The sequence below is a fragment of the Pseudopodoces humilis genome, chromosome 2 (assembly GCF_049639895.1).
Source record: "Pseudopodoces humilis isolate 2021_Gansu_Grassland_sample_001 chromosome 2, ASM4963989v1, whole genome shotgun sequence".
Taxonomy (NCBI): Eukaryota; Metazoa; Chordata; class Aves; order Passeriformes; family Paridae; genus Pseudopodoces; species Pseudopodoces humilis.
The window spans coordinates 29,122,865-29,147,933 of record NC_142201.1 but is presented as its reverse complement, the minus strand read 5'-3'; the positions used below and the strand labels follow the sequence as shown (position 1 = coordinate 29,147,933).

Below are 25,069 nucleotides of genomic sequence, written 5' to 3'. Positions count from 1 at the left end.
TTTTTACACTCATTTGGAAATTGTTCAAACTTCAAGTTGAAGCTTCTTCTTACATTACATATATTATTTTATTATTCCTATTAAAATATATGTTTACTTCAACCAAAATGGAAATAAAGTTAATGAATGTGGATCTTGAACAAAAGCAGATATGGGGATAAGCAACCACTGAATACCCTACAGTCATGTCTTTGAGGAGTGAATAAGAGCAAGTTTATGGGAACCAAAATGGAGGAGATGAAGGCAAGCACAGGGGAAAAAGGTTCTAAAAACTATGGAAAAGGAAACAATTCCAGGGAAACTTCACCCTGGAAAATTCAATTTCTGTTTCAGTAAGTTTAGCTTTACCACCAGATGAAACAATGAGAACTGTATAGAGTTTCTACACAAAACTGAAGGAAGAAACTGTTGTTTGAACCAAAAAAGTGAGATCCTCACACAGTGGAAGGGCTAGCTGATCAAACAAAAAAAAGTAAACACTTAGAATCATAGGATCAATGAATGGTTTGGCTTGGAAGGAATCTTAAAGATCATCTTCCAAGTCCATCTTACATGGTTGAGAGCAAATAGAGCTCTGCTCTAAAGAAGAGAAGGTGAGCAACTTCAGGTGACTGAACACAGGAGTGGTGGCAGCAGACACTCACATGGCCTGTTCTGGTGGACACCAGACAGAGGCGAGAGTCCCTGGACTCACTTCATGAGCGCGGTGATGGATTGCCAGACTGGTTTCTCTTGTGTTAGAGTTTCCCAGAGCAGGCATGGTTAAGCCTGGCATGACCTGGATGCACTGGGATGTAGGGGTTCAACCTGTTTGAATGCATGAGGTGTCTGCATCCACCAGACTGCCAAATGGGCATCAGTTCTGTTCTGTAGCAAAGCTGAGCGCTGAGCTGGCCACAGGGCTTTCTTTCCAAGGTCAGCCTAGCCAAGGCTTGCCATGAGCCCCGAGGGCAGCCTGAGGGAAACTGCACTGAAGTCAGTTCGCCAGCCCAGGGGATCCCAGCCTGCAGGGGAGCTAAACCCAGGCGTGACGGCCAAAGGAAGTGGGCTGATGGCCGAGAAAACGGGCTTAGCCAAGCTGCGGGGAGATGCCCAGCAGGAGGTCATACCGGAGGACACCGTGAGGACCAGCTCGCCCTGTGCCAGGTGCTGCATGCCCTTGGGACTCGGCGGGGCTCGGCAGGGCTGCCGGACGGGAGCCCCAGTTGCCACTCACCGCCCCTGCCTCCGCCGAGCCTGGCCAGGCCGGTCCGAGGGCGGCTCGGGGGCGGTTCGGGGGCGGTCCGGGAGCGGTCCGGGAGCGGTCCGAGGGCGGTTCGGGGCGGTCCGGGAGCGGTCCGGGAGCGGTCCGAGGGCGGTTCGGGGCGGTCTGGGGGCGGTCCGAGGGCTGTTCGGGGCGGCCCGAGGGCGGTGCGGGGGGCGGCGGCCGTGGCTCCCGGGCGAGGCGAGGAGCGGTGCCCGTGTGCCCCGCTACGCGGAGCGGGCAAGGGCAGCCGGCGGGGAGCGCAGGGAGGTGAGGAAGGGCAGTGGGCTCTGAGGGGACAGCGCCTCGTTCAGTCACTGGGCCGGGCCGGGCCGAGCTGACCTGGACAGGGCTGGGCTGGGCTCGGCTTCCAGTGCCGCCTGCGTGGCGGGGAGGAGAGGGCAGGGAGGATGGGCTGAGGGCTGTAGGTTGGGGGCGGCTGTGCTTTCTTTTCCCTCCCCGCGCCTCTCCTGTCGTCCTTAGCTGCGTGGGGAGCGCCCTGCCGGGGCTCCCCGGGGTGGTCGGGGTGCCCTGGCCAGGTGAGGCTGCGGTGCCGACGGCTTCCAGAAAACCAACAGTGGGTTTGTTGCTTTCAGCTGTGTTTTGAGGCCGTGTATGTTTCTGTGGGGTGTTGTTGGCGCAGTCTCTCAATCTTTGTGGCTGCTGGTTTCTCAGCTTTTATGGCCCCAAATAGCTTCCGTGGCAGTCATTTTTTATTTTGCGTTTGTGTCTGCTTCCTCGTTGTGTATCGCATTGTACAAGCTCAGGTAGAAAGTACGATGGACAAATAAAGGCCGTAGGAGTGGTAATGCTGCCACATTTTTTAAAGTACTTGTAACAGGAAGCAGGATAATGCTTGGCATAAATCTTCTTGACCTGGTAAAACACTACAAAAACTATTTATGTATTTATTTATTGCATAACGGTGGTCAGACAGGGGCTCTTTATTAACTCTTTGTGTGACAAGAGCAAGATTTTGGGTGAAAGAGATGCCTGTATCAAACCCAGGAAGGAGCTGCTACTCTGACAGTCTCAGATCTGTGCTGGTCACAGCCTTGACGGTGCTTGGCAGCAGCCTGGGGAGCCACAGCTTGCTAGGAGAGATCCATTAAAAAAGTTACCGAGCTGAGTCAAGGCTCTGTGTGCTTCCAGACACAGAAGCGTGTGTTGCTTTTGTAGTGTTTTCTACAGGGACTCAAACAAGCTGCTGGATGTGTTTTGTTTTTCTACTTCAGACGTTCAGCACTGGGCACTTGTTTGACTTGGACCATTTGTACGTGTTTAGATCCTTAAAAAACAGGCTAAAAAGTCTTGTGCAAAAGTTATTTTAGAATGCAGGATCCTTAATTCAGATATTTAATTCACATATTTTATAAGAAATGAGAAACAAAACACCTATTACTTTTTTTTTTTTTTTATATTACTAATTTCCTCTCTCCTCCTGAGATTAAGACTATTTTTAAATACTTTGCATCACTATTTTTGGTAAATATAATTTTGTCTGCATGAAATATTCAGGTTCTTTTAAATGCCTCCTCACAGTACATTGAGAATGATCCTGAAAACTTAATAACTTAATTTGGACTTAAATAAAAAATGTGCTGCATTAAAATTCTTATTACTTCATATTGACAGGTATCAGGAGTTAAAATGACTTAGAAAAGTATTCAAAGCATGGACTGTGAAATGAACTCTTTCCACTCAATACTGAAAGAAGGTACTGTTTTCAATTTATTTAAATATTAATGTCTGCTCTTTTCTGTGTGGTTTGGAAACACTCATTGTCTCTAGTTTGATGTGGGACAGAATGAATAGATAGCACTTCACTGTTGTAGAGTCAACCAGTGGTGGCCAGTTATGAACAGCTACACATACTGTTTTTGTTCCCATCTGCTGTTCTTTGGTAAAAATTGGGGCAGTTACCTGAACTTGAAGAAATAAGTTAAGATTTAGAACAGTTAATACTGTCTAAAAGTTGAACTGGAATTTAGCTTGCAAAGACCTAACTGTTGCAGGCTTCTTTGTTAATACTCTTTGACTGCATTTTGATGTAGCTTCACCAGAATGTCCTGAATAACGGGTTTGTCTTAAATATACAGCTTTTCTGTAGTTCTGCAGCTTGCACGATTGTCTGGAAAGAAGACATAATGACTAAAATTTGTGGTCATTGTGTCAATGTCAGCATACCCTTATTACAATGCTAATTATTATCATGCCTTAAATGTATTTGTTTCCTTTTAGTTGTTGACCGTGTCTTACAAAGTTGCTTGACACATGTGTAACATTGTGTTGTTTTTGACAGAAACGTCTTTTCTTGAAGGTATCTGCTAGAATCCTTGGTCAGTCTGTACTGCAAGTTTTGTTGCTCTTTTAAGTCATCTCTCTAATGTACAGGGGGATGCTCTTGCTTTTATGTTTAGGATGTCTGTAGAAAATTTAGTTTTGTATGTGTATGCTGCTGTCCAAATGATATGTTTTGTAAAATCTCTTTTTCCCTTTCTCTGCTTTTTACAGGTAAACTGAGACTCCAAAAATGATGACCTGCTTGTTGGCAAGTTACAGGAAAAGCACATACAAGGCAACTAAATAAGGACTGTAGTATGAGGGTTTTGTCAGATAAACTTTGCAAAAGAACAACTTACCTGAAGGCTGTTATATTAAATTATTGAACTCTACACTGTGTGACCTACCCTAATACCCCAGAACTCCTGCACATGAAATGCTTCAAAAGAAGTAACTGCTGTGGCTTGTTTGCGACTGAAGTGAATTACATTGGATAGAAAAGTAAGTCATGTCTTACTTTTTCATGGAATAATTTATCTTCTTCCTGCCATTTCTAGCTGGGTAGAAGGCAAATATTAATTAGGACCTGTGCAATAAATCTTTTGCAATAGACTGCTACATGTGAAACCAGCTTGCTTTAGAGTGAAAGGCAGAACCTTGCAAAATAGTCAAAAGGTGAGGAAAGGCAAGGCTACTGGATGCAGATCTTAGTCTACAATTAGCTGTCAGAAGGGGGAGGATTTAATTGTTTGCCAGCTGGTTGACAGTAGAAAGCTTGGGGAGATCTCTGATGACACCAAAAAAATGCTGCTGTATCTGAGAGGGAAGCAGGACTTTGTTAAGATTTAGAGTTTGTAGAAGCCACTAATGGCCCATGAGGGCAACGGGTGTGTGTTCAGTTGTGTCTTTGTTGGAGAAAATGGAAAAAAAGACCTGAGGTGTGAATTTAAACTACAATCCTTGGACACTTTATTTTTGAGTCTGACCGCAGCAATTCATATTAGCTGTGGTTTCCACAGACATTTGACTTTAGATGCTCATTTTAAGTGGCAGATGATACTGGAGTTACAGTATGCTTGTCCTTCTGCAAAGAACTGCAAGTTACTGCTCTTAAAAGCTGTCTCAGCTGTATGAGAACAGTTCAAAGAAGGAAACCTCTTACATCTCTGTGATTGTGTCTCTCGTAAGCATTTGGAAAGAAGAGTAGCTTAATCAAGCTTTTTTTTTTGAATTCTGAAGTATAGCTTAAATCACCATGCTAGCATAATTTGTCTGTGCTTGAGGGTTGTGGGGTTCTTTTTTTTTGTTTAAGTGTGCTGGTTAAAGAATATTACACTTATGCAAGAGTTATTCCATCAGCATAGTTCTAGTTCCAGGAAAAGTTCTAGCAGAAAGCTGAGCAGCTGTTTGTGAAGGCCAAGAGCTGCTGTAGTTGAAATCTTCAATGACTGGGCCTAAGTTACCAAATCCAAGTGTTTTCCCTCCCCAAGATGACTAATGCTTCTTCTGGTTTTTTTTCTTTTTTTTTTTTTTTTTTTCTTAAGGAGTAATGCAGGGTGCAGAGAGCAGTGCATCTTGAACAGTCTTACCACACTAATGGAAAAAACTTCTGGTTTGCAGGAAAATATGACATCTATGTTTTGGCTCATTGGTCATCTCATTGTACTGATACCTCTCTTCAGTGCTGGTAGGTTAAATATTTTGTTGAAATTACCATTTTAAAAAAGAAAATCTGCAAGAGATGAGTTGTGTGTATTTAGTAGGAAAGAGTTACTGAGAATAAGTAGGGTTTGTTTTTGCTTTAGCATGTTGATGCTAGCTGAATATCTGCTGGATTCAAATTGTACTAGGGATGTCACGGACAAATGGAGATAATTTTTTTAAAATCTAGGTGCATAAATTTAGGGCTCTGAGGCTTTGATTAGCTTTTTTTTAATGAAGACATTTTAATGAAGTGACTGGGCTTCCTTGACTTAAGGTTAGCTGTAGAGTGCCTTCTTTGAGACATTCTGTATGTCTAGTCCTGAAAGCAATAGGGATGAGTTTTCTTTACAATTAAATAAGTAATAGTTTTAATGATAGATCTAGTATTTCAGTAAAGTTTAGAACTACATAAATTAATCATGGTTGTCTTGCTACTCCTGGCATAAGTAGTATAATACTAATGTCCCTGAATTAGACTGAGCTATATGGACACCTACTTGGAAGTCTTTAAAAGGAAAGGTAGTGATATTAGAAATATTAGTGAAGATTTTATTTATTTTGAAATTGAATATGTTAACTTTGTATTTGTACAGCCATTAAGCAAGATTTAAATTGCTTAAATTAAAATTAAAGATATTAACTGTATAAAATCAGTTCAACCAGATGTTCTGCAGTTATGTAAAAATTCGGTGTTGGACATAAAATCACAGAATGGTTTGGACTGGAAGGGTCCTTAAAGATCATCAGTCACCAGTCCAACCCCCCTACCATGAGTAGGGGCACCTTTCACTAGACCAGGTTGCTCAAAGTCCCTTGTGGCCTTGAACACTTCCAGGGGTGGGGCACCCACAGCTTTTCTGGACAAATGTATGCAAAAGCTTGAAAGTTTTACAATCTGCTTTATAGCCAAATGGTCAGCTCTGTTTGTGCTACAGTTGTATTCTCCAGTTTGTTTTTGATTGCATATTCAAGCTCTTGATAACTTTTTGCAATATCTGTGCTTTTTTCTCTGATTTTTTTTGGCTGATGTTGAAGGATATGCTTGCTAGGCTGCATGATTGTGTCCTGTCAACTTGTTACACAGTTACAATTTTAAAAACTATGTTTACATTGGCCTTTTGTGTGATGTTCCGAATAATGGGCCTTCTAGTTAAAGGCACAAATGTAGGAAGGAAATAATACATTATACTCAAGACTTCTTAATCTAAATGATTAATCTAAATACTTTCAAATTTTAATCTAAAATAAATCTTTATCTAAATACTTTTTCTTTCCAAATTTTTTTTTCTTGATTTGTTTTTGGCCCAAAGTCATAGTAGCAGAATACTGTCAAGAATTCTGCGCTGCTACTGTTTGCACTGTGCTTTACATAGATATTATTTACTTTAAGAATCTGTCAATTCTGCAAAAGTAGTAGCACATTTAAATAACAAGAACACGACAGGTAAGTTGGGAATCTTGGAGCTGCCTGATGAATGCCATGGATCTTCTTACACCCTCGTTTGCAGTGAGACTATTTGCCTTGCATGTGTTTGTTGCTGGCTACCTTAACAGAGGGAAGTTGTGCCTTAAGCTTGTAAAATATGTGTTCATGTTCTCAACCAGAAGGTGGTAACAAACAAAAAAGAATAGCACTGTGATGTTTTAATGATAAATTGTTACAGAAAGTTTTTCTAATTCTCTGTAACTTGGAATGGGTATTAATACTTCTTAAACATAAAAGTATGCAAATTAAAAGCATTGATAATTTTTTCATTTTTTTCACTGTTTTTTTAACAGAAGGATGTGTTATTTGTAGTTACTTTGTGCTTGTTGGAGAGCCTACATCTATTACTTGCCCAATAATTACATTGCCAGTGCTTCACTCTGATTACAATTTGACGTGGTATAAAAATGGTAGTGCTACACCAGTGACCACAGAGAGAGACGCCAGGATCCACCAGCGAGAGGGCTTGCTTTGGTTTATTCCTGCAATGCTGGAAGATTCTGGAATTTATGAATGCAGTGTAAGGTAAGGAAGGAAGGAAACAAGTGGATTGCTAGTGCTTGCAAGTGTGATAATTAATTTGTGGAACTTGTGTGTACAAAATTTCTTGTTTAGGTAGAATGCCTGGATCAGTTGAAAGCACTGTTTTGACCATGCTTTTTGTTTCTGCATGATGCCTGTTTCTCTGCTATTCCACACGTTTAGCACTGCAAAAGTGGTTTGTACAGAGGACTCTTTATCTTAAAGCATGATGATACTAAAAATGGTCTGTGGGGATGGTTGTTTGCTTTGTTTGTTTTGGATGAAGTGTAAGGTCACAGGAAAATGCCTTAACTTCTTTGGCTTTTCCTGTGTTCAAATTGTTGTTTGATACTGACAGTTCAGAACAACACTGGTTTCTTTGTAGGACAAGTCTAAATGTAAGAACGTTCAAAGAGGGGCAGACTGCATTTTATCACCACACAGACTTTCTGGAGAGCTTAGTAATCTGCTGGAAGTTGTACTAGAAATCTGCAAGTTAAAAGACTGAAAACAGTTTTTATGATTTATTTTAAAATATTACCATGTCTTACTGGTCAAAAATGAGAATACATTAAAAGAGCAAAGTGGTGTGCTAGACAGCTTTAGAGACTGAAAATAATGTATCTTTAATACTACTCAAATGATCTGAGTGTACAGAGAAAAAAAAAGGAATAGATTATTTGAAAATAATCTATATCCAGATTTTTTAGTACTTTAGAGCTCTGTCTAGATTAATAGCTAAGATTAGTGCACTGGACTTCATCACTTAGGCCTTTTTTAAAATGGTTGAAATTCACTGTGTGCTGAACAGGAAATTAATTTTGGGAAGACATACATAAAATGTTCTTTTCCTCATAGTGTTGTCACAACACACTGAGAACAGCCAACACAGGCTTTTCAGGTGACCCTAAATTTGTTTTAGTAGTCTGTAGGTATGTGTACTAGTGTGCAAAGAGTACACCAGTTAAGCTGGAGGGTTTGGGTTGTGAATGTAGTAAAAATGATCAGCAAAATCTTCCAATGTCACAGACATTCACCAGACTTTACCCTGAAACCAAAATTGGAAGTCAGAAGACATGTAATCCCTTCAAATCTACCCAGCTGCATAATTTTAATTTAGCCTTTCTTGCTATGGTTTTAGTTACTTGAGTTATGAGATGTGTTCCTTTGGGCACCTCACATCCTTGGTTTACACAATATCAGCAGAACAAAAACCTTGCTAGGGTTCAGTTGTATTAACTGTAAGCAACGTTTTATTAACATTCTGTGCGTCAGATACTTAGGCCTTAACTGCAGCTCTGAGAAGTCCTGACATCCCATCTCATGTGTCCAGAGTAAACTCTGTTTCTGCTCACAAGACAAACTGAGAGCTTATTTTCATTTCTTCACCTGGAAGAGGGGCTGAGGGGCTGAGGATGGTGTTTACAAACTAGGGGAATAAAGCAGGGGTGTTATAGAGGCAAGGCTGGTGGAGATGCTGAAGTCCCTCTCCCTGACTTGCTGGGAATAATGAACCTTACTGTTAATGACCTGACTTATCTGCTCTTCTAATTACAGGAGCCTTAACCACTCTAACAAAAAAACTATAAAGTTAACAGTTTTTAAGAACGATAATGGTTTGTGTTTTAATGGAAAAATGAAATTTGAACAAAAAGTGATGAGCACAAAAACTGGAAAAATTATATGCCCTGATCTAGAACAATTTAAAGATGAAGACAATAATCAGCCTGAAGTACATTGGTATAAGGTACTGAGTATGTGTATTTCATATATACAAGATACAAAATGTATTATTATTTAAAATGTCTTATGAAGTAACTGTGAAAAGCAGTTTTTGGAAGGGAAGGTTTGTTTTATCTACAGTTTGAGTAAGGCATGAGTGTGAATAAGATTTGTGCAATTCTGTTTTTTCCTTTGATTATTTTATGTAGGTAATAAGTTCTAGAACTTCTATGCTTCTGTAAAGAGAAGGCTTTGCATAATTATTTCAGTTTCTCAGGATATTAGAGAATATTCTAATATTAGATAGAGATGTACTATCTGTTGACTGTAGTATTCTTTTGCTGCTTGCTTTGGTTCTGCAAAAATGTTCTGTAGACTGTGCAAGCTTGGAGATACATATTTTATCTGTGTTAAGGTAAAATTCTGAAATAGCTCAACTCCTAATTCTGATGCTGGTATTCAAGCAATGGGCCTATACATGCTAAATAACCTTGGTGCTGCACCTATACATCTTTTGAGGTGAAGAGATTCTCCACTACTGGGAGGTCAAGAAAGAGAAGGAAGGTTTTTTCCCCTGAATTTGTATTGCCACAGAGATGGTGATACACCCAAACAGTACGAGGCACTGCGATAACAGCTCTTTCACACGGCGAAGTAGGGGTGCAGGCATGTATTCTTGTCAACTCTGCTGCATGTGTAATGGCTTCTACTATACCCGAGATAGAAAGCTGTCCAGCTATTAATGAAGGCAGTGAACTAAAGCACAGCATTTGAAAACGTAAAGGATAGGCAGCAGTGATTTTTTAAAAAAAGTGCAAATGGAGCAACATGTTAGACTGTACTGATGCTTGGAAAAGAATCTACATCATGGCTTTCAAAGAAGTAATTTCAAGTATTTTGAAGTAATTTTAAGTCATCAAGTATCTCAAAATACTTTGCCAAGTATTTTCACCATCACTAGAGTTCATTAACTGATTTAATTGTCAGGTTTTTAGTTCCCTTAATTCACAGGTACTTTTGGTGTGTTTAGGAATGTAAACCTGGATTTCTTGAAGACAAGCGACTTCTTTTGGCAGAGGGTGAAAATGCTGTCTTGATTCGTAATGTAACTGTGCAAGACAGAGGAAACTACACGTGCCATATGGTATACACATATATGGGAAAACAATATAATGTTTCAAGAACCATAAGGCTAGAGGTTAAAGGTGAGTGCATGAGGTTGTTCTCTTGGCTCTGCTGTAAACGTTTGTATGGAGGCATAAGATATTTAGCATGTTACTTTTCAGCTCTGAGAAACAGAGTTGTAAGTCTTCTTTAATTTATTCCTGAACATAAAATTGAAAGGTAATGAGGCATGTTGTTACACTTAAGCATTGCTTTTGAGGAAGAATTGTCTTGGGAAAATGAGTAATGCAGGGTTGAATTACAAGAAAGCAGTGGTTTCTGGGGTGGAGGTATTGCTTTTGCCAAAACAAATAGTGCACCATTAAAGTAAATAAACTTAAAAATATAAGCTTTTTCTCCTGAGACTTATCACAGTGAATGACCTGCTTGAAGCCCTGTTGGTGAACTTGCTTCTCCATTGATGGGAAAGGAGATGTGACAAGCTGTATAAGTAATATGAAGTTAATAAATATTCCTCTGGAAAGGATTGGCTTACTGTTGGCACTTGGTTGTGCTTTTCTGCCGCCTCACTCTCCCAGTAGTGTCATTTATTGCACTTACCATTCTGATTATGTCTTTGTGGGCAATGTTGCTGGTGGCTTGACTAGTAACATGATAATAGTGCTATCAGAATAGCTCTCTGGAGACAGCAGGTCCATCTTTTTAGGTTAAACCAAAATTCTGACTTTATGTAGGTGATATATGAACAGTGAGTTGTTGGCAACCAATCTATACATTGTGCAGAATGATACAATTCCAGCCCAGTTTAAGTATATGTTTATTTAAACTTGTACTTAAAAAAATATTCACCTTATCTAGGAGGTCATTGATACAACCCTTTTCCTCTTCCTTATCTATCTCTGAAAAAGTTAACTGCATTTCTGCATTTTTTGGTTTTGTCTTTGTTTTCTTGTTTCGTGTTGCTTTCATATCTGCTGCCAGTAAATCTGAGAATTTTTTTTAAAACATTTTAAAGTTTTGTTGTTTTTTTTTTTTTTAATCTTGGGAGCTAAAATAGAATAACTTCGAGAGAGTAGAGCAAATATGAGACATTTCTGTTTTAAATATGAAACTCATAGTTAGTATGGCACTACAATAGTACCAATCATAAAACCAAACCCACTGTAAAACCAAAACTATTGTCAGTTGAATTAAGTCATGGATCTTTTCCTGCCTGAAGGTTTTATTTTTCTTTGTTTTGGTTAGAAAAACCACTGCAGATGCAACCAGAGTTTATTTATCCAAGGAACAATACAATTGAAGTAGAACTTGGTAAGTAGTAACTATTTAAGAGATCATTAGCTTTAAGTGAAACAAATAAGCTCCTGGTCTTTACAAAATGATATGTGAACAGTTCCACAGATTTCAGCAGGACTGAGAGATAAGCATGTGGATTGAAGAGAATATCTGGAAGACAGAGGATAGATAATAGAATGTGATTTCCCAGAAATAAGTTGTAGGGGGAAGTAACTGTGCCTAAGATTGCAGTCTCTTGACCAACAGTGTTGTGCAGGATGCATTTATTTATTTAATTATTTATCTGTTTATCTATTTATTTATTTTCTCTTATCTCCATCTGTCCTTTTTACCACTTCTCAGTGTTTGTGTCATGATGTGACATATATTTCCACGTATGTGGAAATATACTGAGACACAGTATATGTGGTTTATGTACATGTAGCATGTTAGGATATTTAGCAGTTGACCACTTCAGTAGCTCTTTCTCTTCCTGTATGCTTCCTGTCTCCCTTCCCTCTCCACAACCTGGATTTTATTCCTTGTTTTAGAGTAATACAGATTTTGGAAACTGATCTTTTGTGAAACAGTGAGCTGCTATTTGATGCATATCCCAGGTACTGCTTATCTTGGAAATTTCTTAAATAAGATATTCTGGGTATAAAGAATAACTTCTTCACTGGGAGGACAGCTGCAGTAGGCTGCCCAGGAAAGTTACACTATCTGTCTTTAGAAGTTTTAGAACCTGAGTGAATAAATCTCTGAGCAGCCTGGTCTGACCTCAGAATCAGGCCACACTTTGAGGAGGAAATTGGATTGAAGACCTCTCTTTTAACCTCAGTTATTCTTTAATTCTCTGGGCCAAGTATATGGTATTGCAGTCTTAAGCCAAGTTACATGTGTTTAAGGTCCACCACATACCAGACAGTTGTGTTCTACTGACACAGTCCAGAAGAATGAGATTGGAACTGCTTGAACTGTATTTTTTAAAACCATTTTGTAACAAAGGGGGCAGTTCCAAACAAAATATTTTCTTTAAAAGGGCTTTAACTGATTTTGGAGAAGTGTGATTGGCTATTTACTGGAATTTCCTAGTACAGGAAACAGTTTTATAATCTTTTGAGGAATTAGATGATTAGAGGAGCTCAGAGCAGAGGTTGCATTTGGACTCTGATACCACATGGGAGGTCACGCCTTTGTGGATTATTTATGTGTGTCACTCTGATGGAATCTCACATAACAGTTACTTTTGCCACTGCTTTTTCTGACATTGAGCTTGTAAATATTGTGTGTAACAGGTGTTTATTTTCTCCAGTTAAAGCTTTGTGTTTCTTTTCATATCATGTCAAGTATTTTTGTCTGTCCCAAATTCTAACTTTGAATATATGGTATTAAATTGGACAGCACTAAAACTCTGGTGGGTTTTGTGTATGTATGTTTGGAGGTATTTTGGGGTTTTGGTAGGTTTTTTATTTGCTCATTTCTTTTATTTTTGGCCCCAATAACTTGTGACAGATAACTTTGAAGTTGCCAGGTTCTGGTGAAGATCAGTAGATTTTGACCAGAATTGCAAATGAGCTTTAATAGAAATTATGCTCCTCCAAAGTCCAGAAGGCTTTGTTTTAAACAGTGAGGATATTCAGAATCTGATATAATAAGTATTATTTTAAAGGCTTACAGTCTTGTGGTCTTCAGATGGTTATTTAATTCTGTTGAAATAGTCTAGAATCACTCAGCAGCCCCTTCTTTTCTTGTACTTGTATCTTTTCTGTCTTCATTACAAACAATACATGCCTGAAAAACTTTCAGTTTTTTCACTGTTAAGGAAATTTGTTAACCAGATCTTGGATTACAATAGGGAAACTTTCCATGGTAATTATTTTACCTCACATAACCCTAATCTTTATGTGAAAACTTGCCTTCTTCTTTGTAATTGTAACTATGGAAGAAATTAAGTAATGTTACAGTTGGGCTTCCCTGTGCTGTATCTCCCACCCATTAACGTATCATGTAGGTCTCATCCCCAGTTTTGACTGGCAGTTATGACTTCTCATTTAATTCAGAAAAGTTCTCACTGATGCACTAGCCTGCACTCAGGAGTCTGATCTTCAGGCTCTTAAATTTACTGAAGGGAGTGTTAGGGTTTTTCAATCCTTGATAGTATTTTCTGAGCAATTTATTAATCCAGGGCCTGCCTGTGACTCTCAGCCCAAGTCATTAAGGCTGTTATGGGACAATTTGTTTAGACTCCTTATTGTAGAATTTGGTCCATATTTGTTATGGCTTGAACACAGCATTAATTAAAAGTCGTGCTGGTGTATTGTTGGATGCTTTGGACCACTTAGGATGAGCAAACCTTGACTGCCTTACAGACATTAGGGTAGTAGTCACTGGTGAGACTAAAAGGAGACTCCAGCCACAAAGTGGGTTTATTGTGATTACTGAGATGATTCCCTATTACAGGGTTACAGGGGGGGACACTTTTAAGAGGCATTTGGTGAGATTTGTTTTTGTTGGTTTTGAAATGACATTGCCATTCAAATATTCAATATTCTTTGTCCAGTACTTTCAGTGGGTACTGGGGGAAAAAAAATAAATCCTCCTCCTACATGTCTGGCTGTGGGGCAGAATCTCTAAGCAGCTGCATGAACACCTGTATGGAAATACCTGTGTGATTTTTGAATGAGAAATGTCAGGAGAAGGTTAAGTAGAAACTTAACAGTACATTCATGAATGTGTGGACACAGAGGGCATGGAACAATTGAGGGGTTTTGTTTTGATTTTTTTTTTTTTTAATAACTGTGCAATGCACTAAACCACATCTTTAAAAAAAAAAAAAAATTGTTGTGGTGGCAGGATGTGAGGGAAGAGATCGGGGAACATCTCTGATTTCTGTGCAAACTCTTGTTCAAGTAACTTCTTTTCATGTGAGCTAAAGGTTTATTCCATACTTTTGTTAGAGACCATCCCTTGGAAGCATCTAGATCTGATGTGGTTCTAGGAAATGAAAGACTTAAGATCTTTACATAGGCCAGCTGAGAGACCCCACCTTCTCCTATCAAATCGTAACTTCCATGGGTAAAATACAGAAGGAAAGGAATCCAAGAAAGCTGCTTACCTTCCTGTACATGGAGCTCGCTGAGGTACATTGGCAATAAATATATTTTGCAAATTGGCTTGCTTAATACTGAGGTGTTCTGTAAGATCTGGACTCTTGGTGGCAAAGGAACTGAGTGACAGGTGAGCTTGCTCTGGAAGTAAAGTGTGATAATATTCAGAAAACATCCCAATGGACAGTGGTGGCCAAAAGACCATGATTTGGAGTAAAGATGTGTGGTCACTAGGAAGGGGATTCAGCTCCCAGATGTAGTCTGCACGTACGTGCATATGATCCGGGGTCTTTAACTCAGGCCAGTATCAACAGGGGCTCAATTCAGTTGCCTACACAAAGAGTGCTTTGTGTTTTGGGTGGTCTGGCTACTCTAGCAGTGCAGTTTTCTTGAAGATCTGGAGTCCTGTCTGACAACTCCATATGGATACCTTGGATGCTGGAGAGCATCTCAGATGTCACCATAGGTGTACATGCAACTGATTTGAGCCCTGGAGATCTTTCAGTGGAGTCTGGAGAGTCGTTCAGTTTAGAAGGTACCTACTTTAATGTGTGTAGACTTCAGCAGAGATCAACTCTGTTACTAGCTTAAGACACCTAGCCTCTATGTAGATGTGAACATTTAGACACCTACATTTAGAGTGGAATTTATATCCAGATCATAGACACCCAAATTTGGATTACAAATGGATGAGTTTAAGGACTTTGCTTTTTGTAAGGTAAGCAGGTTTCTTTTATATCCCTCCTTTTCCTAGCTGTTTCCTCCTCACTTGATTCTGCTCCTATTACAAGACCTTCAGTTTCTGTGGTTTTTTTTTTGTTTTTTTTTTGTAGGCTCTCATGTAGTGATGGAATGTAATGTATCAAGTGGCATAAATGGCTTGATTCCATTCTGGCAAGTTAATGATGAGGATGTTGATATCTTTGATAAAACCTACAGGGAACAGTTTTATGAGTAAGTATCCTTATACATTGGATTTGTGGTGCATTTGTAGGTGAAGTAATCTGCAGTAATTTACAGTGAATTCATTATAGACTACTAGTCAAATGCCGCTAGTCATTGAAAGGCTGATTAGAAGTCAGTATCAAACACAGTATATGATTATTGTTAGGTTTTATTTTTATTATAAATACTGTGTCTGATACAAATGGAATGAAGCAATCATGTAGATTTTTATAATGCTATTGTGAAATACAATTTTTAATACTTGCTTATGCATTTGTTCTTATGTGACTTTTTTCTTTTTTACTAGTATGTTAAAGCCTGTCCTCAATTATTAGTATTGGAAGGATAGATTGTTCCAAAACAAAAAATCACCCACCCAACTTATTTTTATTTGTGAAAATGGTCCTTTTTAAGTGCAGACACAGCTGCTAATCCTCAAGAACACAAGGCAGAAGCTCTTGTTGTAGGACATTTAGGTTCCAAAGTTTGACAACCCTGAAGTAAAAAAGTGTTCAGGTGGAATTTCAGATGGGAAAGTCATTCAATTTGTGTTGATAGCCTCTTGTCCAGTCAGTGAGCACAACAGAAAAGAGCATGGCTCCCTCTTCTCCACTCCTTCCTCCCATCAGGTATTTACACGTATTGATGAGATCCATCCCCTGCCCCTGAGCCTGCTCTTCTCCAAGCTGAGGAGTCCCTGCTCTCTTACATGACAGATGCTCCAATTCCTTATGTGTCACATCACTGCACACAACTTGTTCCAGCAAATCTGTCCATCTCTTGTACTAGGCAGCCCAAAATTGGCCCCACTACTCCAGGTGACACCTCACCAGTGCTGAACAGAGGTGAAGGATCATTTCCCTTAACCTGCTGGCAGTGTCTTTCCTAATGCAGTCTAGGATGCCTGGGATCTGGTTATTCCTCCTCATATGAAGTATTTGCATTTTGTTTTGAACTTCATGAGGTTTTTTTTTTAATTTGTCCATTCTGTCAAGATTCCTCTGGATGCTGGTTGTTTTATCAGACATCCCTTAGAGTTTTGTGTCACCTGCCAAATTGCTAACTGTGCACTCTCTTCAGCTCGGGGGGAAAAAACCCAACAAACTCAAACCAAAAAAAAGCCAAACCAAACAACTAAGCCCAGTATGGTTTTAGTTCATGAAATCATTAGTTACAGGTGTATGTTTATTGTGCTTTACTAGCTTCTTAGGTTTATAGAGATACAAAAACATTAATTTTTTTGTATTTGTGGATAGATTAATCTGTCTCATATTCAGCATAGATACTCAGATATGTACAGATATGTTTCCCTTTTACCTTTTTTTTAATGACAGAGAGGGGTTGCCTCATGGACTTGCTGTATCTGGAACAAAATTTAACATTTCAAAAGTGAAAGTAAAGGACTATGCTCATAAATTCTTCTGCCACTTCATATATGGTTCTCAACAATTTACAGCCTACATCAAATTGGAATCCCCAGGTAAGAGATCTTTTCTTGATAAAACAGTGATCATTGACTTACTTCTCAGTTAGTTTGACAATGCCCTACTTAAAGCTAAAGCAGTGTGATGTGCTTTTATGCAAAATGGGCAGTGCATCTCAGTACCTTTCTCTGTGAATTTTTTTGCCACATTCTTAGCAAAATGAAAGAAAATAGTGCTTTTGATTTGCTTTGTCTTCTCTCATTCAGTAGTTTAGGACTGAAAGTAGATATGAGCTCTAACTTGTTACATGACTATAATTTCTTCATAAAGATTATTGGTAGGATTTAACCTCAGAAATTCTTTAATGCATTGACTGAAAAATGCAGTTTGTGGAGGGTGTCTGTTTTAAGGACAGTAAATGAGTCAGTTCATTGACAGGTCATTGAAGGGGCAGAGGTAATGGAAAGCTAGTTGGTCTGGGGAGATTAACAGGTTGGAAAATCACCTCCCCACCTTTGACTTCCTTGCTTCCTAACTGATAGAATTTTGTACAAGAATTCTCACTCTATTGTTGTGCTGGATTATATGTCAATATTTTGTTTTGGTGTTTATGCTGAAGAGTAACCTCATTTATCATATTGTATTTTTTCTCTGAAAGATAAAAGTAGGTTTATCAGATAATAGTAATGGCAGAAAGCATACATTAAAGTTTTTCATGTTCTTTCACTTCTTCTAAAACAAAAATATTTTAATGATTAAACAATTTTGAACAATCTTTGTCTTTCCCTGTTTCTATTTTATAATTGTACTTTATTTGTTTTCTTTCTTATTCTATGCTGCTGCAGCTCGAAACATTCAGGGATACTTAATTGGAGGAGGAGTTTCCTTGGTATTTTTAGTATTTTTTACTCTCTTTATCTACAAGATCTTCAAAATTGATATTGTCCTTTGGTATCGGGACTCCTGCCATTCTTTCCAGGGGAAAAAAGGTATGTTTATGTAACAATGCTGAGTGAGGTTTTGAGCTTCCACTTTTACTTGCAAAGCAGTGAGTTACTCTCATGGATCATGATTGGTCTTCCTTGGGGTTTTTAAAGGGATAGTATTGTTTTTAAGATGTTTGGAATTCGTTCAGATGACAAAAGCATCTACAGGGGTAAAAATCAGCAACTTTCCATGAATGCAGAACTATCATTGCTTTTCCTGAAGACCAATCCCAGTGGTTTGAATACTGTTCTGACAGCAGTTTTTCAGATTACTTTTAATTCCTGTTGTTACAGAAAGCAGTAATACATTAGAATTGTTAAATGTTTTTGTTTTCCATAGATGAAACAAGAAAAATATAACTTTCTTTTGTTTTCTATTTAAAGGAATTTCTGATTATTTTACTTTCTGGAAATTTTGCTTTCCTGGAATGCAAAAAAATGTTGATAGGGGTGTTGTCTGTGAGAGTATGCTGAAGTATGGGTAATTTCCAAATATCTGAGAGGAGATACTTTCTGTTTCTCTAGCCATGTATCTTCTAGAGGTATTGATATTCTCTTAGATTTTCATGGAAGTCTTTTAAATTAGTTCTTTCTGAAAAGTTTGATTCAAAATATCTAAAACAATTTGGATCTTGAAATTTGACACTTTGTTTTTGTCGTCATGTCTAAGTGGCTGCTGTGGTTTGAAACTCCAGGTTGCAACACCACCTATGAGTTATGTGGCAACTGGAATTCTAAGTATCAGTTGTACCACTGAGTCCACTGTTCTTCAAATAATTCAGTGATGACACTTTTAATTTAGTGTTCAAAAGAGAAAGTTACAACTTAATTTTGCATGTCTCTTTTTCCCATTCAGATTCAGCATCCTGAATTCTAGAAGGCCTGATCCTACAAATATTTCAGGCTTTGTTTAATCATACATGTTTAGCTAATATAGCAGGATTAGGACCTAAAACAATGATTCAAATGAGTGAAAACCCCCCCAGAGTTTAGAGATTTTGTTTGATTGTTTGTTTGCTTGCTCTTATATCTTTAGAATTCATTTTTATGGAAGTTCTGTTGCTCACTCCTTAGTTTCAGATGAGAAGATCTATGATGCTTATGTGCTGTATCCAAAGAATAGAGAAAGTTGCTTGTATTCATCAGATATTTTTGCTCTGAAGATACTGCCAGAGGTCTTAGAAAGACAGTGTGGATATAACCTCTTCATACTTGGGAGAGATGATTTACCAGGAGAAGGTAAGTTAGCTGAAGACAAATTTGACTTGAGTTTTCTTGTTGACCTGCAAATAAACTGAGAAACAGGCAGTCAGATGCCTACTTAGATGGGATTCTAAGTATCTCTCACCATCAAATTAACTTTTTTTTTTCTTTACAGTTGAAGATTTTGGTAGTGGTTTGAGAAGGAAGAGTTCCCTGAGAAGTAAAATCTAAAGTGCTGCTTAATTTTTCCAGCTTGAAAAAATGCAATAGTCAGTTTTCAGGGTTTAGCCATGGGATTTATGTGTGGTATTTACCATATTCCATTTTTTGCAACTTAATTGACTGGAATGCCATTGATGGGGGGAATCTTCTCTTCCACTTACATGTAATAAAACCAATTGAGCATATCAGAAGAGACTGTTTAAAGTAAAAAGGTCCTGTGGTTCTGGAACTTTTTTTTTTTTTTTTTTTTGTATTTGTACTTATGATGGTTAGCAAGATAAGTAATAGACAGTTGGTAGCTCTTCTCTGTTTCTGCAAAACAAGGATATAGACAGAGACTCTGATGGGGTCAGATTGTGTTGTATTGGCCAGATCTCTGTCGTTGGCTAACCCAAGGTAACTGCTTGCATGTTCACATCCTCTCCCTATTTTGATATGAAGTGTGTTGGCTTAAATATCAAACAGTTAATGAACTGTTAATAGCTGCAGAATACTGGCAACAGAAAATAGAAATGTACAACCTTAATTTTGCACTATCTTTTTCTCTACAGCTGTGATCAGCGTTGCTGATGAAAAAATCCGTCAAAGTAGGAGAGTGATAATTGTTTTAGTACCAGAGCCCTCCTGTTACAGCATACTGGAAGATGAGTCTGAGAAGCAGCTAGCCATGCATAGTGCTCTTATTCAAGACAGCATTAAAGTAATTCTCATTGAACTTGAAAAAATACAAGATTATGCAACCATGCCAGAATCCATCAGATATATTAAGCAGAAGCATGGGGCTATCCGATGGAAAGGGAACGTCTTGGAAAGGTCCCACTCAGCAAGTACCAGATTCTGGAAGAAAGTGCGCTACCAGATGCCATCCAGAAAAAGTGGCTCTTTATTAGGATTGCATTTGTTGCCAAAAGACTTGAATTTGCCTTAAATAACAAATGAGAAATGACACTTAACGACTGATCAGTTCACACAGTTGGCGATTGACTGAGGGTCACATGTATCTGTTTCGTGCAATCTCATACAGATTTACTGGAGTGAAGGTACTACAGCTTCATCTGCAGATGTGAATCTTTTTTTACTTCAGGCTGGACCAACGGAACACCTTGAAATAACGTCAGTAGCACATGTAGGAAGTACACAAGTATTTTTCCAAGAATGATTCTGTGAAATTCCCTGGTATTAAAAGTGAAAGGACAAAAAACTGTAAAAAATTGAAACCAATGAAGAAAATTAGATTTTTTTGTTCTGCAATTAAAGTTTTAATATGAAGGGAATTACACTAATTATGGTTGTGATATTACATAATGTGCACGGCTGATGCCAGTAAATGTTTGTTGTTGGTTTTTTTTGTTTAAATGAAATGACACAAACCTTTTCTTTGTTACAAGTTTGTTATTTGCTTTGTTCAGTTTGTGGAAAGATAAATTCCCGTATTACTGCATCAGTGTGTTACCATCCAGGAGAAAAGGTAAGAGACAATCCCAGCCCTCCAAAAGTGCTGTTGAACCTGACAAAGCTTAAATACTCTTCCCTGATCTTTTTTACATTTGAAAGATCAATGCCATTTGAATCAAAAAATTAATCTATAGAGAACTTTTTATTTCCAGTTAAATGTCTTAATCCATTTATTTACCCAAGTGGAACAACTGGCTAATGACACAGAGTCTGTCATGGAGGGTACAGGATGATTGACTTCATCCAGCTTACATTAAGGACCACATCAAGGGGCAGAGAGAGATGCCCATGTTCCCCCTTGCAGCAGCTTCCTTTTCTCCTTTCCCTCTGCTCTGGTATGTAAGGAATCTGAGATGACTCTGTGCTAGAGGCTGCAGTCACAGCTTTCCAAGCAAAAGGAATGGGAAATTGTGTAAAATGTTGAATCCTTTCTCTTTCATTTTAAAATATTTTTAATAGTATTTTGTATGCCCCAAGTGTTAACTCTAAAGTTATGTTTGACTTTTAGGCAGCGATGTAGTTTGCAATTATCTGTTCTTTTTTGGGGCAGGGAATTGATTTGATTGATTAAAAACATTCATCAGACCTCTTTAATGCTATGTTTATAGCTATTAATTTTATGGAAACAGGAGATGAGAGCCAAATTGCCCATGTAATTTCAGTCTGTCCTTGAAAGTTACCCTTTTATTAGATTTTGAGATCTTGTATAGGGAAGGAATTGACTGTTACTGTTGCTTGCAACTCTGAATTTGTGTCCGATCAGCTTCTTTCTTGCAGCACCTTTTGCTCTCCTCCCATTCAAACTCCAACCTATATTTTCTCTTGCAGCTCCTTTATTTTGAAATAAGCAACTTGCTTTTGTGTCAAACTCCATCACTTTCCAAGCTCTTCTGGGAGGCTGTTGCTAATACAGTCAGTATTAGGCAGAATTTTTCCCTCTGGTATCTCCACATGTTTGTCAGGAAAAAATAATGTTCTGCAACCTTCAGAATTCATCTATTAATTTACAAAAATGTTGGCTTTTCTTCTTTCATGGCTCAAGCAATAGTCTTATGTCTCTATACTCAAACAAACAAATCTCTTCTGGCTGATAAGTGACAAAAACAGTGGAAGTAGGTTCTTCTCTCACCTAAATTACTTTGGTTTCCTCAGTGTGTGCTGGAAACTTGAAATAGTGCTTTTAAGAGACAGTACCTTTTGAGCTTTTTGAGTTATGTGTGTGTTTGACCAGAATGGAATAAGAATCCCTTCATTTCAAGAAGAGGAAGAAGTGCATTTGGAATGTCAGACTAATTCAAACTGAAGTATTTTATTGATGAATGTCATGTATGACCTATGCAGATGCTCATAGTCCTTTCTCATTCTGTGTTTTAGTCACAAGAGAAGTGTCAAGGGAGGATCAGTCCTAGTCATGAAGTGCCACATTTACTTAGATGTTCATGCAGTGTGCCTTTAAATATGGTGTGTGTTCAGTAGCAGCCTGTTGTAGGGTAAAAAGGCCTTGAGATCCATCTGAACAAGGCTAATTGTTACGGTTCACATTGATAGAAGAATCAAATAGGACAGAAGCTGTGTGGTTTGGTCAAAAAACTCTTCTTTAAGGAGATCCCTGTATCAACTGTGAAGACCAGACACTGGCATTATGGTATTTGTACTCTGAGAACTAGGATGTAACACTGACTTTGTGCTTTCATCTTGACAGCTGAAGTATGCAGACCAGCCAACAGAGTTCCAGTGACCTCAATCCTCCTAATTACTTCTGCTGACTGGAAGAGACTGAAAGGAGAACTGCTACTTGTTATCCCTGACTTTAGGAATGGAAGGTTATTTTACTGAGCCAAAATAGTGTTTTTAAAAAAGTATTTGTTCCTTTTGATGTATTTATACAAATAATGCTAAATTTTCATTTGTGTTTTGTAAAGGCACTTTGAGGAAGAGTCCATTTTAAAATTTAATAAAGGCACTACATATTTGTTTCATTCAGCACTGCTCTTTCTTTTGCCCTCATTTCTCCATTAAAGTGTGCTGAGAATGGACAGTGGAAAGCAGCAGTTGTGACTCACTGGCTTGACAAGACCGCTATAATAGAGCTTCACTCAGGCTGCTGCCAGTCAATCTGGCTGTGCTACAACACTAACACAAACCACCTCACCCTGCCTGAGCTTGGCTCTGCTCTCTCTGGTACTCTCCTTGTAGCAAGGTGAAGCTAGAGCAGCCCCAAGGCTGCTGCATTGCTCTCTGGGACCAGCATGGTCCTCAGCAGTGCCATATTGAGCAGCCTTCTGCTGCAGCTTCTCAGGAGCTGGGGAAATGCAGGAGACCTCAAATGGAGGAAATGTCAATTTCTCAGCAGCAGTAGAGAGGCAGCCTTCTCTGCTCAGCCCCTGGGGAAAGTGCTTACTTTCTCATCTGCTCAAGGAAAGCCAAAGCCTTGTGCTGTAGGGGTTGGTGTAGCCCAGAAACCAATTGTATCCTGGGCTGCATCAAAAGCAGCATGGCCAGAAGGGTGAGGGAGGTAGTTCTGCCACTCTACTCTGGTGAGGCCTGACCTGGAGTGCTGCATCCAGCTCTGGGGTCTCCAACATTGACCTGGAGCAAGTCCAGAGGTGGCCACCAAGTTGGTCAGAGAGATGGAGCACTTCTCCTATAAGGAAAAGTTGAGAGAGTTGGGATTGTTTAGCCTGGAAAAGAGAAAGCTTTGGGGTGACCAAATTGTGGCCTTCCAGGGCCAGAAAGGAACTTACACAAAAGATGGGGCAAAACTTTACAAGAACATGTAGAGACAAGACAAGGGGGAATGGCGTAAAAGTGAAAGAGTGTAGGTTTAGATCAGATATCAGGAATAAATTCTTTGCTTTGAGGGTGGTGAGGCACTGGAATATATTTCCTTGGGACGCTGTGAGTGCTCCATCCCTGGAGGTGTTCAAGGCTAGGTTAGATGGAGCTTTGAGAAACCCAGTGTAGTTGAAGGTATCCCTACCTGTGGCAGGGGGTTTGGAACTAGATGATCTTCAAGATCCCCTTGCAACCCAAACCAACTCTATGATTCTGTGAGTCTGAATCATACAGTGGTTGCCTTATCCTTGCCTCCCACCAACTTGAGTCTCACACAGGCTCATGCTGATTGCACAGTGGCCCCAGTGCACAGATATGGGGCAGTGAAGAGGGAAGTGCTGTGCTCTTCCTTCCCCTGCCTCTTCTGCAGAATGGTTTCACTGCAGGATTCAGCATTTTAGCAGGTATGAGTGGTTTGTCTGGAGTTATACCTCATCTTTTTTTTTTTCCCTTTTGTCTGAAATATATTACATGATAGAAAAAAAGTGTAGTGAAACCAGAAAAATGAAGATGTGAGAGGGTGGGGAGGATGGAGGCAATGGTGATTATTCCTTTTTAGAAGATTGCTTCTATTAGTGATTTTCTGTTAGTACATCAGACAGCAGGGGAATTTGATTTTAAATGCAATGCTCTTCCCTAATCTTGTGCACTGATTTCACTAGAAGGTAATGATGAAATAGTATTTAAGAAATAAGGATGAAATCATATAAATGTGACACACCAAAATGCTTACTCAATGATTTTGTCTTCATTACGTGACAAGCTGTAACAAAATACATTTAACTGTCTTAGCACTTAGAAATACTGCTGTCTTTTACTATCATAGTATTTTTTATTATGACTGACAAGCCTGAATATTGTGTGTCCTTATCAGTAGTGTTTCAGGGATGAAAAAGACTGCATTGCCCATTCACTGATACAGGGTGTAAGACATTAATCTGACTGACTCTACCTACTTTTTAATTATGGGATTTATTTTATTATGTTTAGACAAAAGGGGAAATGAATAGTCATATGATCTTTTTTATAAACTGTAACTTAAATATTTTTAATCATCTAAATGCTTTGTGATTAAATTGAAACTATATCCATTTTCTTTTCAGCTTCTACTTAAATAGTAGATGCATCCTACTGTAAAAAAGCAAAAGCGTTGTTTAAGTGTGACTTTTTATATCAAGCTTTTGTATTTTTTGGTTGTTTAAATATGCTAGGTTATTTTCTCTGCCCTTATTCACTTTATAAATTGCATTTAAAAAAGACACCTTAATCTTTGTCCGTGTAAACACACAAATGTAGAAGTGTGTAAAAGTGATAGATCTTTTGGCTAGAATGGCTCTAGAAGTGAAGGTGGCTCAGTGCATCTGAAGAGCATCACTGAGCCCCAGTAGCTTTCCCACACACCTTGTGTTGATGGACTGCTCCAGCTCTGCAGGGCTTGTAGCAGGCTTCTCAGCACATCATGGGCAAAACCAGCAGTTAGCTGTGATATGCAAAGTGGGGGAAAAAAAAGATTTTTCAGAGATGTTTTA

At 38.8% G+C, this 25,069-nt stretch overlaps 1 protein-coding gene across 4 annotated transcripts; it reads left to right on the top strand.

Moving 5' to 3' along the window:
* The first annotated feature begins 1,398 nt into the window (after window positions 1-1,398).
* Window positions 1,399-22,688, top strand: IL1R1 (interleukin 1 receptor type 1). 4 transcript variants are annotated; one of them, XM_005516550.3, is made up of 14 exons: window positions 1,399-1,513; window positions 2,879-2,960; window positions 3,758-4,027; window positions 5,147-5,213; window positions 7,010-7,241; window positions 8,796-8,985; window positions 9,991-10,165; window positions 11,331-11,396; window positions 15,304-15,424; window positions 16,750-16,895; window positions 17,685-17,828; window positions 18,900-19,064; window positions 19,802-20,718; window positions 22,408-22,688. In XM_005516550.3, the coding sequence occupies exons 4-13, from the start codon at window positions 5,153-5,155 to the stop codon at window positions 20,176-20,178; spliced, it is 1,677 nt and encodes a 558-aa protein (XP_005516607.2). In that variant the 5' UTR covers window positions 1,399-1,513; window positions 2,879-2,960; window positions 3,758-4,027; window positions 5,147-5,152; the 3' UTR covers window positions 20,179-20,718; window positions 22,408-22,688. The 4 variants fall into 4 exon arrangements, with proteins under 4 accessions (XP_005516607.2, XP_014107633.1, XP_087907883.1 ...); XM_014252158.2 differs by having other exon boundaries at window positions 5,071-5,213; XM_088051757.1 differs by lacking the exon at window positions 1,399-1,513 and adding an exon at window positions 1,763-1,782 and having other exon boundaries at window positions 5,071-5,213.
* The last annotated feature ends 2,381 nt before the right edge of the window (window positions 22,689-25,069 follow it).

Coding starts and splice junctions, on each gene's coding strand:
- IL1R1 (XM_014252158.2), top strand. CDS start 5,123: ATGGAAAAAACTTCTGGTTTGCAGGAAAATATGACATCTATGTTTTGG. Junction 8,986..9,990: donor CTGAAGTACATTGGTATAAG/GTACTGAGTATG, acceptor TGGTGTGTTTAG/GAATGTAAACCTGGATTTCT. Junction 16,896..17,684: donor CATCAAATTGGAATCCCCAG/GTAAGAGATCTT, acceptor ATGCTGCTGCAG/CTCGAAACATTCAGGGATAC.